At 46.9% G+C, this 15,757-nt stretch overlaps 2 protein-coding genes across 2 annotated transcripts; both read left to right on the top strand.

Annotated features, from left to right (window-relative positions):
• Positions 1-1,746: 1,746 nt before the first annotated feature.
• Positions 1,747-8,442, top strand: LOC102691917 (melanocortin receptor 3-like). The gene is made up of 3 exons (XM_015339505.2): positions 1,747-2,102; positions 2,591-2,748; positions 3,292-8,442. The coding sequence occupies exon 3, from the start codon at positions 3,970-3,972 to the stop codon at positions 4,627-4,629; it is 660 nt and encodes a 219-aa protein (XP_015194991.2). The 5' UTR covers positions 1,747-2,102; positions 2,591-2,748; positions 3,292-3,969; the 3' UTR covers positions 4,630-8,442.
• Positions 8,443-9,721: 1,279 nt separating this feature from the next.
• Positions 9,722-15,736, top strand: LOC107076092 (ovarian cancer G-protein coupled receptor 1-like). The gene is made up of 2 exons (XM_015339516.2): positions 9,722-10,125; positions 11,650-15,736. Exon 2 carries the CDS (start codon positions 12,058-12,060, stop codon positions 12,934-12,936), a length of 879 nt encoding a protein of 292 aa, XP_015195002.2. The 5' UTR covers positions 9,722-10,125; positions 11,650-12,057; the 3' UTR covers positions 12,937-15,736.
• Positions 15,737-15,757: the final 21 nt, after the last annotated feature.

The raw sequence follows: 15,757 nt of genomic DNA on the forward strand, positions 1-15,757 counted from the left end.
TGACATTCATTCGATTTATAATTCAGCGTGTAAACTGTATGCTTTATAGGGAAATTACTCATATTTAACAAGCTTCCAAACCCAGACACTTTTAGCCTGGTAAGCGACTCAACCTGTACCGAAGAGTTGGTCAGGACCCTATGCAGACGGTATAATCCGGAAGTAAGAGAAACACACAGGGAAGAGACGACGAGGTACTGGGCAGGTTGACATACAGGGGGGCATGACGACTGTGCACTGTTGCTCGGGGGGGGGGGGGGGGGGGCGTGGCCCTGGTGAACAAGTCCAAGGGGACTCTGGGGTGTAGTCCTCTGGGGTGTAGTCCAAAAGTCCAGAGCAGGGTAATCCAAGTGAGACGAAGACAAGACAAGGTTTAAGAACAGGAACGGGATCTAGTGCTGGGACAGGGAATAAAAGTGGACTAACGAAGCCAGGCACTCTGAGCCCTGGACTCAGACGGTCAGGACACTGGGGTGAAGCCTATGCCGTCGGGCCACTCCCGGACCCCCTGGTAGGCAGGCTTCCATCTCCCAATGCTAAGCCCAGAATGGTGAGAGTGTCTGGCTTAAACAAGGGGGGCTGGATAGGAGGCAGGTGCAAAGATTCAACAACAAAGTGAAAGAGCCAGAGCGCCCTTAAGAGTAGGGCTGATGATCGTGACACAACCTGAGAACTCTGTGATTGTGGGTTTGACACTGATTACTGTCACTAGCCCACATGTAACAATGTCTCTTCCAGTGATGGTGCGCTATTGGCTGAGAGCTGAGTTTAGTTGGTTCCCAGCAGCAAAACTGGGCTCCTGTGGCGAAGCGGATGTAAGTCACGTTGTTGTTTGAGAGAGAGGGAGCCGAGTCAGGAGAGATTTCCGACTAATCCAAAACGTTAGGCAGAAGCGTCGTCGAGGGTGAATTCCGGGTTCGATACCAAGGGTTATTCAAATGGTGAAAGGAAGACAAATCCAAAGCGCTAGACAAGATCAAGGTCAAAAGGGAAGATCCGGGTTTGAGTATCCATGAAAAGGCAAGAGGAAGTTTTAGTAATGTGAGGCAAGGAGTTTAGAAGAAACTGACAGTACTGAGCAGTGTTCAGTGAAAAGGAGAAGGCTTCAGTCTGGAAGTGGACGGTGTGTTAACGAGTGTGGAGTGGCGCGATTGGATGGAGGGATAGATCGGCGGCGCTTGTGGAGATTGCTTCCAGCTGGTGCTTGATTAGGACGAGACCACTTGGCAGCGGACGTGACAGCAAGTACTTGCATGATTCTGTCGGTGATGGACACACCTCTCCTCTGGTCAGGACCTATCCTCCAGTAAAGCGCAGAGATTCCTTTTGACGTGCTAAAAAGTGGGTGGCTCCGAAGTGGGTGGGGGACATCCATCGGTATTTCCATATCCTTCTGTATGGGACAGTGGTCTGTCCCCCGCACATCCACAGGGCCGGAGATTTGGACAGCAGTAAAGGCAGCAGCCTTGGCGTCTTCTCATTGGTGTTCTGTCCCCTTGGAGCATTTATGCTTCGAGGCGTGAGCACCTGATGAATTGTATCGATGGTGGCATCGAGATTGCCTTCGAAAGGCGGAGGCCATGGGCAGCGGCTCTCGGATGCGTGTCGTGCTTCGTAGGGGAGAAAGCAGCATTCAGGGTCTTGTACTTCTTGAATTGAATGCGTCTCTCTTCATCCTCTCACCACTCATTTAAAATGTGCTTTTTCTCTGCTCTTTCCCAGGTGATTCCCTCACTGCACCATCCTGAAAGGTCTCTGCAGCTGCAGAGTGTGTGTGTGGATTCCAAGGAGAATGACGTCTTGAAGCTGACCCAACACCAAGAAGATGAGCACATCCGGAGGGTGCGGACAAGAGGAAGCTGTTCAATCTTGTTTGGTTGTATCCTGTCGTTTGTCTGGAGATCTGCTGCATCACTGCACACGTGACAAGGTTTCACCACAGAAAGGCTCAGGCTCCTGAGCTCATGCTGCAGCCTCATAACGGAGAACATCAGCACTGCTGTCACACACTGGAAGAGCCTTACCGTGCTGGTTTGCCCAAAGAAACAGGATTGCATCTCAGAGACTGATGCACAGAAGTATTGGACACCAGTCTGGCAAAAGTAAGAGCATTGCAATGGAGTCCAACAGGTATTTCCATCCTATTTCATCTCCAATTCCTCTGTGCTTTCCAGGGTGTGTTAAGTAGTCAAGGCTCAGTGAAGTGCTCAGTCCTGAGAAGACAAAAACTCTGCAATAGTATGACATTCCAGTTCCAGGGTGACCAGCTCTGCTTTTCATTATTCTCCAGCTTAGTGGGTGCTGTAGGAGACTAGATGCAACTCAAGATGCTGGGAAAAATCCAAATGAACTTTAAAAGTCAAACCCACACGTCTCTCATTCAACAGCAGAGCTCCATCTTTAGCAAAGCACTCTGATGTTTTGTAATGATGACTGTGAGCTTGCAGCACAGAGGAAGAGATGACACGAGTGATAAAACACAAGTGGTTAGATCTCACTCCTGCTTCAGCACTTTCTCTTATCTGCCCCAGGACCCTTCTGAGTGATAAGGGACACTTCATCTGCAGCCTCCTTTTCCTTCTGCCTTCAGATGCCTCTCCCTCTCCCCTGTGACTGTGTCTCGCGCCCCTGCAGGATCGCCCAGCCCTGACATTGGAGATCCCGACTCCGGCTCTGTCTCCTGCTGCTCCCGGTCACCATCCAGCTGAAAGAGACGGACACACCTGCAGCTCCTCCAGTGCGAGGCAGGTAAGGAATCCGCTTATATTCTAAGGACAAAAGATCCTTTTGTGACCCACTGACTGTGACGCATTGTCTGGAATATGAACTGCGATTAGTTTATATTCCTTCAAGAGCTTTAAGATACCGGGATTCAATCGGACACACATTATTTAACTGTGTTACGGGTGAAGGTCAGACCAGTACACAGATAGGACACTGAGTATCGCATTTTTGTACAAGTCTTACCTTGACCTGACACATGGTATTCTTCTCCTTAATGACAAAAAATGTATGATATTACTCTAAGTGTATGGTGTGATCATCTCACGCAGAATTCACAAACAACCTTACAGTGATCTTTTTAAACATTTTCCTACTTTCTCTTTACTTTCTTTAACTAAAACGTATCATGCCGAAGAAATAACTGAATTGTACTATGCTTTCTTTTTGCACATGAATGATTTCAATCATAGTGGAATTTAAGTTTTTAATTGATAAGGTTTTCTGTCATTTTGACGGACTAAGTGGCTGATTAATTCTTAATCGCTGTATAATTTATAATTCTGCTAGGGTACTTCCAAAGCTCTAAGGCAACCCCAGAATTGTCTCCTCTGGAGATACACTGTCCCCCCCTGCAGCACAGCTCCTCCACACCCCTGAAGCTCTAAGAGGGGCAGGGAGAGAAGAAGCGCCTAGTGGACTCACCTGGAGAACCCCGGAGCAGAAGAAGCTCTGGACCGCTGGACAGCAGGCAAAGGTCCCCACTGACAAGGACAGGACACACAGCTAAGTCTCCATTGACAGGGACAGGACTGAAACAATCGGGACACCAGAAACACTCACAAACAGGCGAGGCATGAACACCACCACTGTCGATCAAAACAGCTCTGTGTTCTATACAGATGCCTCCCGCAATGCCAATTCCACAGACATCTCGTCCATTTCCGTCCGCTCCCTTAAAACCTTCTTCATCGCAATGGAGGGCCTTTGTCTGTCCGTGGGGCTGCCCGTCAACTGCCTGGCCATTTTCGGTCTGTGTCGACTGGTCACTGTTAACCACGTTGCCCCAGTCTATGTCATCAACCTCCTCATTTCAGACCTGCTCCAGATGCCCATCAAATTCCAACACATCATCACGTTTGTAACTGAATCCACAAGCCCAAATGCGAGTGTCAATGGTTCACGAATTCAAGCCAATACATCTGCAGCAGGGCTTTCCACATTGGCGTGAGCGCTGGCAACGGGTTCATGGTGTGCATCGCCCTCGAGCGGTACCTGGTCATCGCCCACCCGCTGTGGTACAGGTTCCGCCACAGCGTCAAGAACTCAGTTCTGCTTTCTCTGGCCATCTGGACGATGTGTGTCCCCTGCGTCCTTCTCTTCACCTCTTACGTGGTCCTGTACGGGTTCCTGATCGTCCTGATGCTCCTCTCCTCGGCCCTTCTTGTGTTCTTCTACGTTGGCACCAGGAGAGCCATCGTGGCTGCGATCTCCATGACCGCCGCCGAGAAGGCGCGCATCCTGTGCATGCTGGCCTTCGTGCTGATCGCCAATGCCGTGCTCTCTGTGCCGCTGTTGGTGTACTTGCTTCTGGCCGTGACCGACGTCGACGTGCAGTATGAAAATGCCATCGCTTTCCAGGCGTTTGCCTACATCCTGTTCATCCTGACTTCCACGAATCTGCTCTTGGATCCCGTTTTGTACATCTTCCTCAGAACAGATGTCCAACAGACTCTGAATCCCGTCCCTGGACTTCGGCGTCTGAACTGTGCCTTCAATTGCCGGAGGAAGGCAATGGCAGGCCAGGGAGAGAGAGACAAAGAACTCTCCTTCCTGCCACTTTCAGCCAGCAAACTGCCCCGAGAGCCTTTCTGCCCAGAACAAATTGAACAAATTGGTGATGGGTGAAACTCTTAGCAGCTACAACTGGAGAGATTTTTATGATGCAATGATCTCCATTGATAAGGACAGGTCACACACCTCTGTCTCCATTGACAAGGACAGGACGCACACCTCAGTCTCCATTGATAAGGACAGGACACACACCTCTGTCTCCATTGACAAGGACAGATAAGACATCTCAGTCTTCGTTGACAAAGGTAGGACACACAGCTCAGTCCTCATTGTCAAGGACAGGACACACAGCTCAGACCCTGTTCACAAGGACTGGACAGACACCTCTGTCCTCATTGACAAGGACAGGAAAGACACCTCTACCTCCATTGACAAAATGGTACCAATAACTCAGATACCTTGTCTCTGGCCTGTGTACACTCGTGAGAAGGTCAGAAAATACCCCTTTTCTGTGAACAGACCTCATAGAGGAAGAACGGGGACATAGTCTCCTCCAATGTTAGAGTTGAAGACAATTTTTACATTTTAAACAATTTTAATAGTTATTTTACAGATCTTGTTTCATGCAGAAATAAGTTTTTCTTAACAGAGTGCTGCTTTAAACGTCTAAAACTACAGGTCTGTTTTGTAAAAAAACTGAGGTTTTCACAGACAAGGAGGTGACCTCTACAGAGCCTAACCCAGCAATGGGTGCATTTTAGAAACATGAAGGGACATTTATTCTGGCAGCAGGCATGTGAATAACTCATGCTTATCCAATCAGTTTAGAAATGTAGGGAATTTGGAAAATTTGGGATCTCACCTGATTGGAAAGGAAGTAATGCTGATGTAAATTGAGCTGGCCAGGCAACAACAGCATAATCAAATTAAAATTATCAGGATTCCGTCTATCTGCCACACCTCCCTTCAAAGGGAAACTGCAGTCCCAATTTTTATTCAATCTTGGTAACAAAATAAATGAACAGATGGTATTGCAAAATTTTACACATTTCAAATTAAATACAAAATCGCAAACTTTGGGCAAGTGCTGTGAGTCACTATGTTGTCACAAACCTCTGGTCTCACCAGAGTTCACCAGAGAGTTCACAAGAAATTTGACTTACACCGGCCCTTCCTGCTCACTAGTCACTGTAATGATTAATGAACTGTGATGTATGAGGGAAGAAGCACAGGCTGTGCAACATTTAACTGCAGAAATGTTCTCACAAGTAAGTAGTATTTGTCATAAAACCCATCTCGAAGTGGAGGGCAATATTTCTACTGGGTTAAAAGAGATGTATTCACAAGCCTGCTTGTTTACAAAATAATAGGGCCACTTCACCTCACCTGACGTTTGCTTGCCTTGTTCTGAAGAGCATAATACGGAAAATTTGGGAGGAAAATCGAAGGTTCTATATTTTGAAATGCACTCATTCAGGCTGATTCGTTCTCATTTCCAAAAGATAAAAAAAAACGTTGCAGTTCCCCTTTAAGAGGAGACAGTTATTCGAAGAATATGCCCACGTTGACAATGTGATTTCATTCCTGCCGCCGAGTCTGGTTTCCAGGCATTGATAATCACCCCCACGTCGTTCTCAAGGCTTTGAAGGAAGGACTCAGGAAGAGTACAGGCAATTCCGCTGCCGAGCAATTGTGTCACTTTCCCCAATGTATTTCGTGATCGTCAACAGTAAAGTACTTACGTTTTTTAAAACTAGGATTTTATTATGGTACTTTGTAAATTGGTATATAAGCAACAATAGTAATTAAGAAGCTTTGTTAGGAGAGTAGGGCTTTTGAGTTATTCATATCTGTTCAGATACTTCTAAGTTACAGGGGGTGTTATGAACAGTATGAAGTTATGACTAATTATTTTGATTTTAAGGTGGGCTTGTTTAACCTTTTGATTTAAATGTAAAGATCTTGGTTATAGTCATCTGTAAAGCGCAGCTTCAGAATAAATCGCAAAATGTGATGAGCGCAATACAGCTTCTGTGCTCTCGTGTTCTGTTGGACAGAGTCTGTGTTTGCTGTTTCATTGAACATCATCACCCGCAGGATTTATCCCCTCACGGACACTCGTAGCTTTCCTGAGTCACACATACAGTAATGTGCCATTGTTATTTTTTTGACAGCTTATTTTCCCAGTAAAACCGGTAACCTCGTCCGTCGCATGAAATCATGAAATGAAATCGGGGCAGTTTCGCGATAGAGACCGGTCAACACTCCTACTGTTTATTGCGGGGGGGGCTTCTCAGGGCACAGGGAAATCTTCATCTTTCGTTTCTGCAGCTGCGGAAGAAACACTATCACTGGCTGCTGGAGTCAGCCCCTCCCTCTGTTCTCTCAAGGCTTTGTTAGCGACTCAGCAAACTCGCCCTTCCGTGGCCTCGGGTTACAAAGTTTTTCCAGCTGTTCTAGATGACTTATCACGCAGTTGTGGTGAGTCATAGAAAGAAGTCATTGCTTCAGGGTCCCGGGAAAACGCCCAGTACGTAGCCTTGTTTTTACATTGTCCCTGGACCGCTCCGTACTCTCCCTCCCCTTCACCTCCGAGTTATTTGACAAAAAGTCCGCTATTTCCGCGGCTCACCAGCTCTCCTTTCGCCAGCTGCGCATATAAGGTTTCCGGTTTTCTTCGTTCTGATCAGATCTGACCCTGCTTCGAAATGACGAGTTACATTTTTCTTTTCATTTCACATCTGTCGTGTACTTAAACGGCCCTCAAAATCTCGAAATAAAATCCGTCGTGTACTTGAAACCCTTTTCGAATCTGTGTCATATGCTCGCTTCCCTACTGCCGAAGTCTGTCTTACCAGAACACTAAGGGGAGGTTTCTAAAGCTTCGATTTTAAAACCAAATATCGGACGAGTTTTAACGCGTAGGCTGACAGTTGTGCTACTATTAGTTTTAAAACGTGAAGAACGCGACTTTTAATCTGGCTAAGTAGTCGTGTTTCGAGTCGTCCAACAGGCTGCAGTAGGCAAATGAATGCAAACCTCTGAAATTAAAAGAGCGGAAGGCATTTTACTGCTGAAATAAAACAGCGGCTGTTCTACACGGAGATGGTTTATGGCCGCCTGCATCCTCTACGATCCAGACGTTTAGGTTGTACACCGATTTACAACTTAATCCATGCTGATGTTGAAATGTGTAATTACATCAACTTTGTAAACAGATATAATATCTCAATTTAGTCTGATCAATATTTTACGTAATCAATGCGAACCCTAGGAACTGCAATAGCAGTCGATTTGAAACCACGGAAGAATTGACAGTTTTGTATCAGATTACAAGGAAAGGATATTTTGAGTTATGGATGTCATACGACATTTTAAAGATCCCTTTTTGCAAGTTGCCAACATCCTCTCAGCTGAAGTATTTTGGAAACTGATTGATGGGGTTGGGGGGGAATTGGATGACGTCAAGTAAACATTGAAGAACTAACAATTGCAGGCTTTTAGGAGTAAAAGAAGTAAAAACTCTTGTTAACTTTATACCGGGCGCCTGATACTTTCTTCCGCAGGGTAGGAGAGTATACATCTATGATTGTATGTGCAAGACTGATAATATATCGCTCTGTTAGACGTTATTGCGTCCAAGGTCGTGCAGGAAGTCCTGGTCACTTGTTTCTGTTCTGCAAGGCCATAGCTCCTCCCCAGCTGTGAAGACAGAAGGTTAGAATGTTCTGAATAAAACTGATACAGAGAAGTGTCAGCATTTGCACGATCTGCATTGAAGCTCCTTAAATGCCATTAAAAAAATCAACCTTTGATGCACCTTCAAGACAGACAGAAAAGACTATCGATCTCCAAAGTGAAATTGAGGTGTTACAGCAGCCTCCCCTCCCCAAGACAAGCAAAAACAGACATCGGAATAGACAAAGAATTGAAATACATACAGGAATGCAAAATAAATATAAAATAAAGACATAGGTGTGTGCAAAATATGTTAATAGTCACTGTAAACCAAAAAGAATATATCTAATAATAAATGTGCATAAATATATACAGATTGAGTGTCCAAAAAGTACAATAGTGCAACATGCTGTCCATAGACGAGCAGATGAAGGGCGAGTAGTCCTAGCCTAGGGCAGCGTTACACACCCTGACAGGACCTGTGGAAACGTTCCCTTGAGCACCATAGCTGGAGCAGTCTGTTGGTAAAAGTGCTCCGCTGCCCAGTAACAGTCCCATGAAGCGGATGAGAGGCGTTGTTATAATGGCTGTGACCTTGGTCAGCATTCTCCTCTCAGCCACCAACTCCAGGGGGTCAAGGCTCAGCCCCAGCTCAGAGCCAGCCTTGTCAAATGCCTTGTCTCTGCTTCGGCAGGCCACGTCAATGTGCAGTCCATAACAGTGCCAAGGTTGTGTTCATTTATTGTTTCAGTATTCCTCCCCTTCATAGTAACAGGGTTAATATGAATAGAATGTCTCTTTCTTAAATCGGTGCTCGTTTCCTGTGTTTTGTTTGTGTTTAAAAGCTGTGAATGATCCTGACACCAACTCTAAAAAAGACACGTCTCCTGTCATTGCAATGTGATTGCGTTCGTCATCATTGTTCAAAAGTCCAATCAAGGCAACGTCATCTGCAAACTCGATAATGGAACAGTTGTCAAAGTGTCTTATACAATTATTACTATACAATGTGGAATAACAGCGACAGCACACAGCTTGTTCCATCCTGGGGTTGCCTTGTTCAACACTCCCACCACCCCCTGTGTAAAGAAGAGCCTCCTGTCCTGACTGGAGGATTTCATCCAGCTGTGTCTGGAGAGAAGCCAGGGTATCGGCTTCAACAACATGGCTGGGAAACTTGTTCCCCACCCCCGCCACACTCTGTGTAAAGAAGAGCCTCCTGTCCTGACTGGAGGATCTCACCCAGCTGTGTCTGGAGAGAAGCCAGGGTATCGGCTTCAACAACAGGACTGGGCAGCTTGTTCCCCACCCCCACCACCCTCTGTGTAAAAAAGAGCCTCCTGTCCTGACTGGAGGAGCTCACCCAGCTGTGCCTGGAGAGTAGCCAGGGGTTCGGTTTCAACAACATGGCTGGGCAGCTTGTTCCCCACCCCTGCCACCCTCTGTGTAAAGAAACACCTAGGTTCTAGCTGCATTTCAACAAACAGTTCTGCTAAGGGGTTACGCAGTCTGATTTAAAAAAAAATCAGACTAGCTTCATTCCCGCTGAATTCTTGGCGAACAATCAAGTTGTGAGCAACGAGTGGTTTCCATTTCAGTCTGACTTGGCTTCGCTCCAGGTTTTTTTTTGAAGGCCACATGTGTGTGATTAACCCCCCCCCCAGCCCTCCAGGATGCAGCACTGCTGTGCCTCCACACGCCGCCCTGTTGCCTCATTGGTCCTTCGCCTTCTCAGCCACGCACACACAGACGGTGTGGCTCGTCCCCCTTCTCTCTGTGTGCAGCACAGCCTCCTGAACCTGGTCTCCCTCGCAAAGTCTTGGAGTGAGAGACCACCCTCTGAGGCCCAGGATACACATCTCTGTCCGAGGGGACGGGGGGGCGGACGCACGCAGACAGCACCGCATGTGCAGCTCATCCAGCTTCGCCCCGGTAAGGACGCCATCTCGTCGTCTGTCAGGGCTGGGTCCCAGCCGGTGAACCGCAGACAGAGAATGAACGGCTTTCATCATGCATAGAAAAAGAGGAGCTGTCTGTGGATCTGTCATTCGGCTGACTGTCTTTATGTCCGTCTCTTTATCTGCTGTCTATCTCTCTGTCTGTCTTCTGGTCAGCCTGCTTTGCTAGTCTGTCTATCTAAGGTGGCTGTATACTGTATCTGTCTGTCTGCCTGCTGGTCTGTGTGTCTAAGATGGCTGTATACAGTACCTGTCTGTCTGTCTGCTGGTCTGTGTGTCTAAGCTGGCTGTATACAGTACCTGTCTGCTGGTCTGTGTGTCTAAGCTGGCTGTATACAGTACCTGTCTGTCTGCTGGTCTGTGTGTCTAAGCTGGCTGTATACAGTACCTGTCTGTCTGCTGGTCTGTGTGTCTAAACTGGCTGTATACTGTATCTGTCTGTCAGCCTGCTGGTCTGTGTGTCTAAACTGGCTGTATACTGTATCTGTCTGTCTGCCTGCTGGTCTGTGTGTCTAAGCTGGCTGTATACAGTACCTGTCTGTCTGTCTGCTGGTCTGTGTGTCTAAACTGGCTGTATACTGTATCTGTCTGTCAGCCTGCTGGTCTGTGTGTCTAAGCTTGCTGTATACTGTATCTGTCTGCCTGTTTTTCAGTTTGTCTGAAAACTTAGAAGTCCCTACCAGCCTGTCTTTATGACTATGGATAAATACAAATCTGGAAAAGATTACTAGTTTGCTAATCCACATTCTCGAAAAACTGTATACGTTTCAGCACACAATGGCAGGCAAACAGAGATTGTTTTCCGTGTCTGCGATTGAACGTGATCACTGTAAAGATTATGTGGTGCTGCCCGGCTCAAGAGTAATTATTAAGCGGCAGTTGTGAAGGATCTAAAAGAACCTCAGAAAGAACTTCCTGTTTGTGCCGGTCCGAAGCGTTGCCTGAGAGAGAGAAAGAGAGAGGAAGAGGCGACAGCAGCTGTTTGGGCCCGTTGGATGCAGACGAAGAACAGAGCCCCGGCGTAGACCCGCAGGAAGGGAGGAGAGGAAGTGGCGGATGTGCAAACTCTCGAGCTCAGCAGTGCGGGCGCGGAAGGATTGGGTTTGGCTCCGCGGCGCGAGAGCACGTCTCGTCACGTCATGTCACGTCCCCCCCCAGGCCACGAAAACAGCCAGTTCACAACAAAGAAAGTAAAGGGACGGGAATCCCTCTAATGATACGAGTGATGGGAACCAAAAATCCTCAAATCCAGAGCTGCAGTAATTAGACAGACGCTTCATTATACAAGCAATGTTGATCCCCTGTTCAGATGCATTTCGCTGATCAACAAGGTCATTGCACAGCAGTGCTATTTAGATTCCGGGTGAGGAAAGATCTCATCTAATGCTCCTATTTTTCTCTTTCCTGTGGTGGTGGGTAAGTGTTGATTTCATTTTCCTGGAATGTTGATTTGTGTCAGAGAAGTGACTTTGAATGGAAATGTATTCTCTTTGTCTAGAACCCTTTCCTAGAACCAGAGTCACAGCCCCTTCTCCCCTCCTGAGGCTCTGAGAGGGGCAGGGAGAGAGAGACGCCTGGAGGACTCACCTGGAGAACCCTGGAGCAGAAGAAGCTCCCCACTGACAAGGACAGGACACACACCTCAGTGTCCATTGACAAGGACAAGACACACAGCTCAGTCTCCATGGACAGGACACAGAGCTCAGTCCTTCACTGACAAGGACAGGACACACACCTCAGTCCCCCATTGACAAGGACAAGACACACAGCTCAGTCTCCATGGACAGGACACAGAGCTCAGTCCTTCACTGACAAGGAAAGGACACACAGCTCAGTCCCCATTGACAAGGACAGGAAGTCCAATCCAGCTTTGATCAGCGCTCCACGCAGCCTGGATGCTCGGGAGATGATGGATGAGTCCTACCTGCCCAAAGAGGGCAGTCGGCCCTGTCACATCTACCAGGTGTTCCTGGCTGTGTTCCACAGCATTGTGTTCTGCATTGGCCTGCCAGTGCACTGCTGGGCCTTCTATAGGCTGTACCGCCTCTACAAGTCTGGCAGCAGGGTCCCCGTCTTCCTGACAAACCTCCTCATCCCGACCTCCCTCCAGCTGCTCACGCTGCCGGTGCTGACCCACATCACGGTGGACCTGGAGAACTGGAACCGCAGTTTCCGGCTCTGTGTCGCCGCCTCCTGCATCTTCTGCATAAGCGCCTTCTCCACTGTGGGGTTCCTGGTGTGTGTGGCCATGGAGAAGTACCTACATGTGGCCCAGCCTGCCTGGTCCCAGCAGGCCAATACTCTCCGGTTCCCCCTGTCCATCTCCCTGGGGATCTGGGGGGTCTACGTGTTCATCTTGGGCGTGGGCGTCACTTACCCGTTCGCCACCTCTCAGGCGGCGGTGGGGTACATCTTGTTCAGCGTGGTGACTGTTTTTTTCCTGCCCTTGGTCCCGTTGGCCTTCTTCTGCATCGGCACCCTGAGGAGCCTGGCCGCCGCCTCTGCGGTCACCCGCGGGAAGAGGAGGCACACTCAGCGGACGCTGGCCCTCATCGTGCTCGTGATAGCGCTGGTGCACTGCCCCTTTTCTCTGACCTGCATGATCTATTTCATCTCGACCCTCGGCACGTACCCCATGATTCTGAGCATCGAGATCTTAGTTCCCATGGCCGTGCCCCTTGACCTCAACTTGGTCCTGTGCCTGGCGGTGTTCGTCAGGGAGAGACCCAGAGAGGTGAAGGACAGCAGCAACGATCCGAGGGTCGAAGAGACCGGTCAGGATTAGGGAAAAGATTCCCTCTAGGTCTAAAAGCATCCGCCAGTGAGGAAGGGGAACGTCCAAGCTACATGCATTTTTTTTCCCCAAGATTTGGTTTGATCACATCCTGCCTGACATCAGGACTCGGCTGGACAAGGGTTTGAGACTGACAGAAATGGGGGATCCTCAGGATCAAGGTTAGGGACCCCTCGACTGACTGGATCATGGCTCTTCAGCAGCTAGAGAAAGCATTGATTTCCTTCCAATAATGAGCTGGATAGCAAATATTGCAAGTGAATATTTCTTATCAGAACTTTAACCCTCAGACCAGACACATTTCACATGGGTGGAGGAAGGTAAATGTCAACAATTCTGCAAAAAAAACCCACAAAAGAGTATATTATGTCGATTGTATAAGTATTCATCCTCTTAATTGATACCTATTGGAAGCACCTTTGACCACATTTCCATTTTGGGTGAGTGTCCACCAGCTGGGCACATTGAGACTGCACGACGTTCTCCATTGCAAACTTGCTCCAACTCTGTTGAGAGCACACAGTTCAAAGAAACTTGCAGCTCACCAGAGGCCAATCCCAGGAAGGTGGGATGAATGCTTTTGCAAGGCACTGTGTCCCTCACAGCTCATTCTGAGCCCTTTTTTGGTCACAGCCCTGTAAATGTTCATTTAATAACGAAACCTTTTAGCTTCCCAGCTCAACTAGACTGACAAATGGTTTTCCTTCCTATTTCTAGACAAGCTATGTGTTTGTCCCTGTGAGTTCCTGTTTCAGTGGGTGTTCACTGCTCGATTGTGGTTCTTTAACTCATCTTTGACACAGAAACGGTTGTGAAATCGACCAACAGGCCACTTTCACTTGGCTGTTCCTACTCAGGATCATCACTGCATTACTGCGCTTAGCTGTATGCAGTATAAATCACAAACTCCTCTTTGTTTCTCATTTCGCCTCCTGCGTCCCTCCCCTGGCCCATCTCCACTTGAGCCGATGCCCCTTGGTTCACTCTTCCCCCAGCAGTCTCCGAGTTCCACAGGCAGGGGGCGATAACCCTCACCCAAGCAGGTTAACCCAAATATCACTCATCCTCAATGCTCAGTCAACATCCTCGGATGCACCTGATTCATGGTGGTCGAAATTCCTCATGACACCACATTTTACAACTGCGTGTGTGCTCTGTCCTTCTCCCAGCAGTCAGAGACAATGACGTTCCTGCTTACTTTACCTCCTGTGGGAACATCAAGTGTGAGACTGCCAAGTGTCCCCTTGAGTCTTCCAGTTCTCATGTTGTTCTTAATGATTTGTCGTTCTTTTGCTTTAGGTGTCAACGCCCGTACTCTGTCTAGTTTGTGTTTTCTGCTGCATTTGTGCTTTTAAACGGGTTGGTTGTTGATCTTAATCATTTGTGGCAGGACGTCACATTCAAACACAGCAAATGACGAACGCAGCTCCTTCCTGTTTCAGAGTAAGGGGCTCAAGCACAATGCTTTGGTGACACTTTAGATTGTGGGGTGAAAATGTCATTTCTGAAGGTTTGACAAATGCAACATTGTGTGTCATATATTAAAAGAAATCAATGTAAACCATCAGGTGTCTCCCACCATAGTCCTGAATATCTGAACATATCTTATTCCATGTTTAGCACTTTAAAATACATGTATTGATATCTGGCTCATTAAATATAAAGAAATACAAATAGTGACTCAGATATGCAAAGGAACAAGTAATAGGTTTATTCCATGCTGAAAAAAAGAAGAAAGAGAACTCAACGTTTCGGCCGTGGAGCCTTCTTGATCAGTGGAACTGTCTCCTTTCTTTCTCTGCCTTTCCTGATTTCCCTGCACTTTTTAATGCCTAGAACAGGAATAGTTCAGCTTCTGAACTGCAGTGCAACAAGAATTTTCTTGTCATTACGTCAGAGAGAAAGAGACCGATAGTTTATCCAAATGAAGTATGAATATTTGGCTCCAACTAAACGCAGGTCTCTGAAACCTTTTTTTAATGGAAATGTCATCCTGCCAGGCATAGCAGATCTCAAACCTGGCCATTCTTTTCCTTGGGAAACAGATCTCCACCCTGTCAGATGTGAAAATTCGAAATTGTCATAGGAGTTAAGTTTTAGTTTAATCTAGGACTGAATTACAATGCAGTTCATTTCAGTAGACCTGAGTTTCGGAATGAATGTGATTCAGCTATTCTGTAAGACAAAATGAATAAAAAATACAACCCTAACACCTGTGGATGCTCAAGACCGAAGTGACAAGCCAGAGAGTTACGACCTTGAAACAGAAATATTGAAAATGAGTTATTAAAAAACTACCCAAGACAAAGGACATTCTGGCACTGGAATTTATTCCAAGACCGATCTACATGAATACATTTCCTCCTAAAATCCAAGTACAGCCTTTAAAAAATAGCATCATGAAAATATCTAAGATGGAAAATTCTACCAGCCTTGTCACTTTTAATGTTCACAAGCCTGTTTCTTCCGAATTAGATCTCGTTCAGCAGCACAAAATGTACTGCAGTCCTTCAGGTGGGATTTTATGTACATTCAAAGCCTATTTCAAAGAGCTGTACAGTGACATTACAGATTGGTCTGTAGCAACCGCATAGAAGAAAGTACAAAAAAATCTTACAGTTGAGAAATAATCAAACTTTTTGCACGCAAGCTCTGCAATTCTAAGTAGAATAATAAGAAAAGATCAAGGGAAGATGGATTTGAATATGTACAAACGATGGAGTTACAAACAGAGAGGAGAGAGCCTTTAATAATTCTAAATAATAAAAGTTAAAAGGAATTTTAAACCGTACGGAATAAGTTATGTTGTGTT

The sequence above is a fragment of the Lepisosteus oculatus genome, chromosome 4, assembly GCF_040954835.1.
Source record: "Lepisosteus oculatus isolate fLepOcu1 chromosome 4, fLepOcu1.hap2, whole genome shotgun sequence".
Lineage (NCBI taxonomy): Eukaryota > Metazoa > Chordata > Actinopteri > Semionotiformes > Lepisosteidae > Lepisosteus > Lepisosteus oculatus.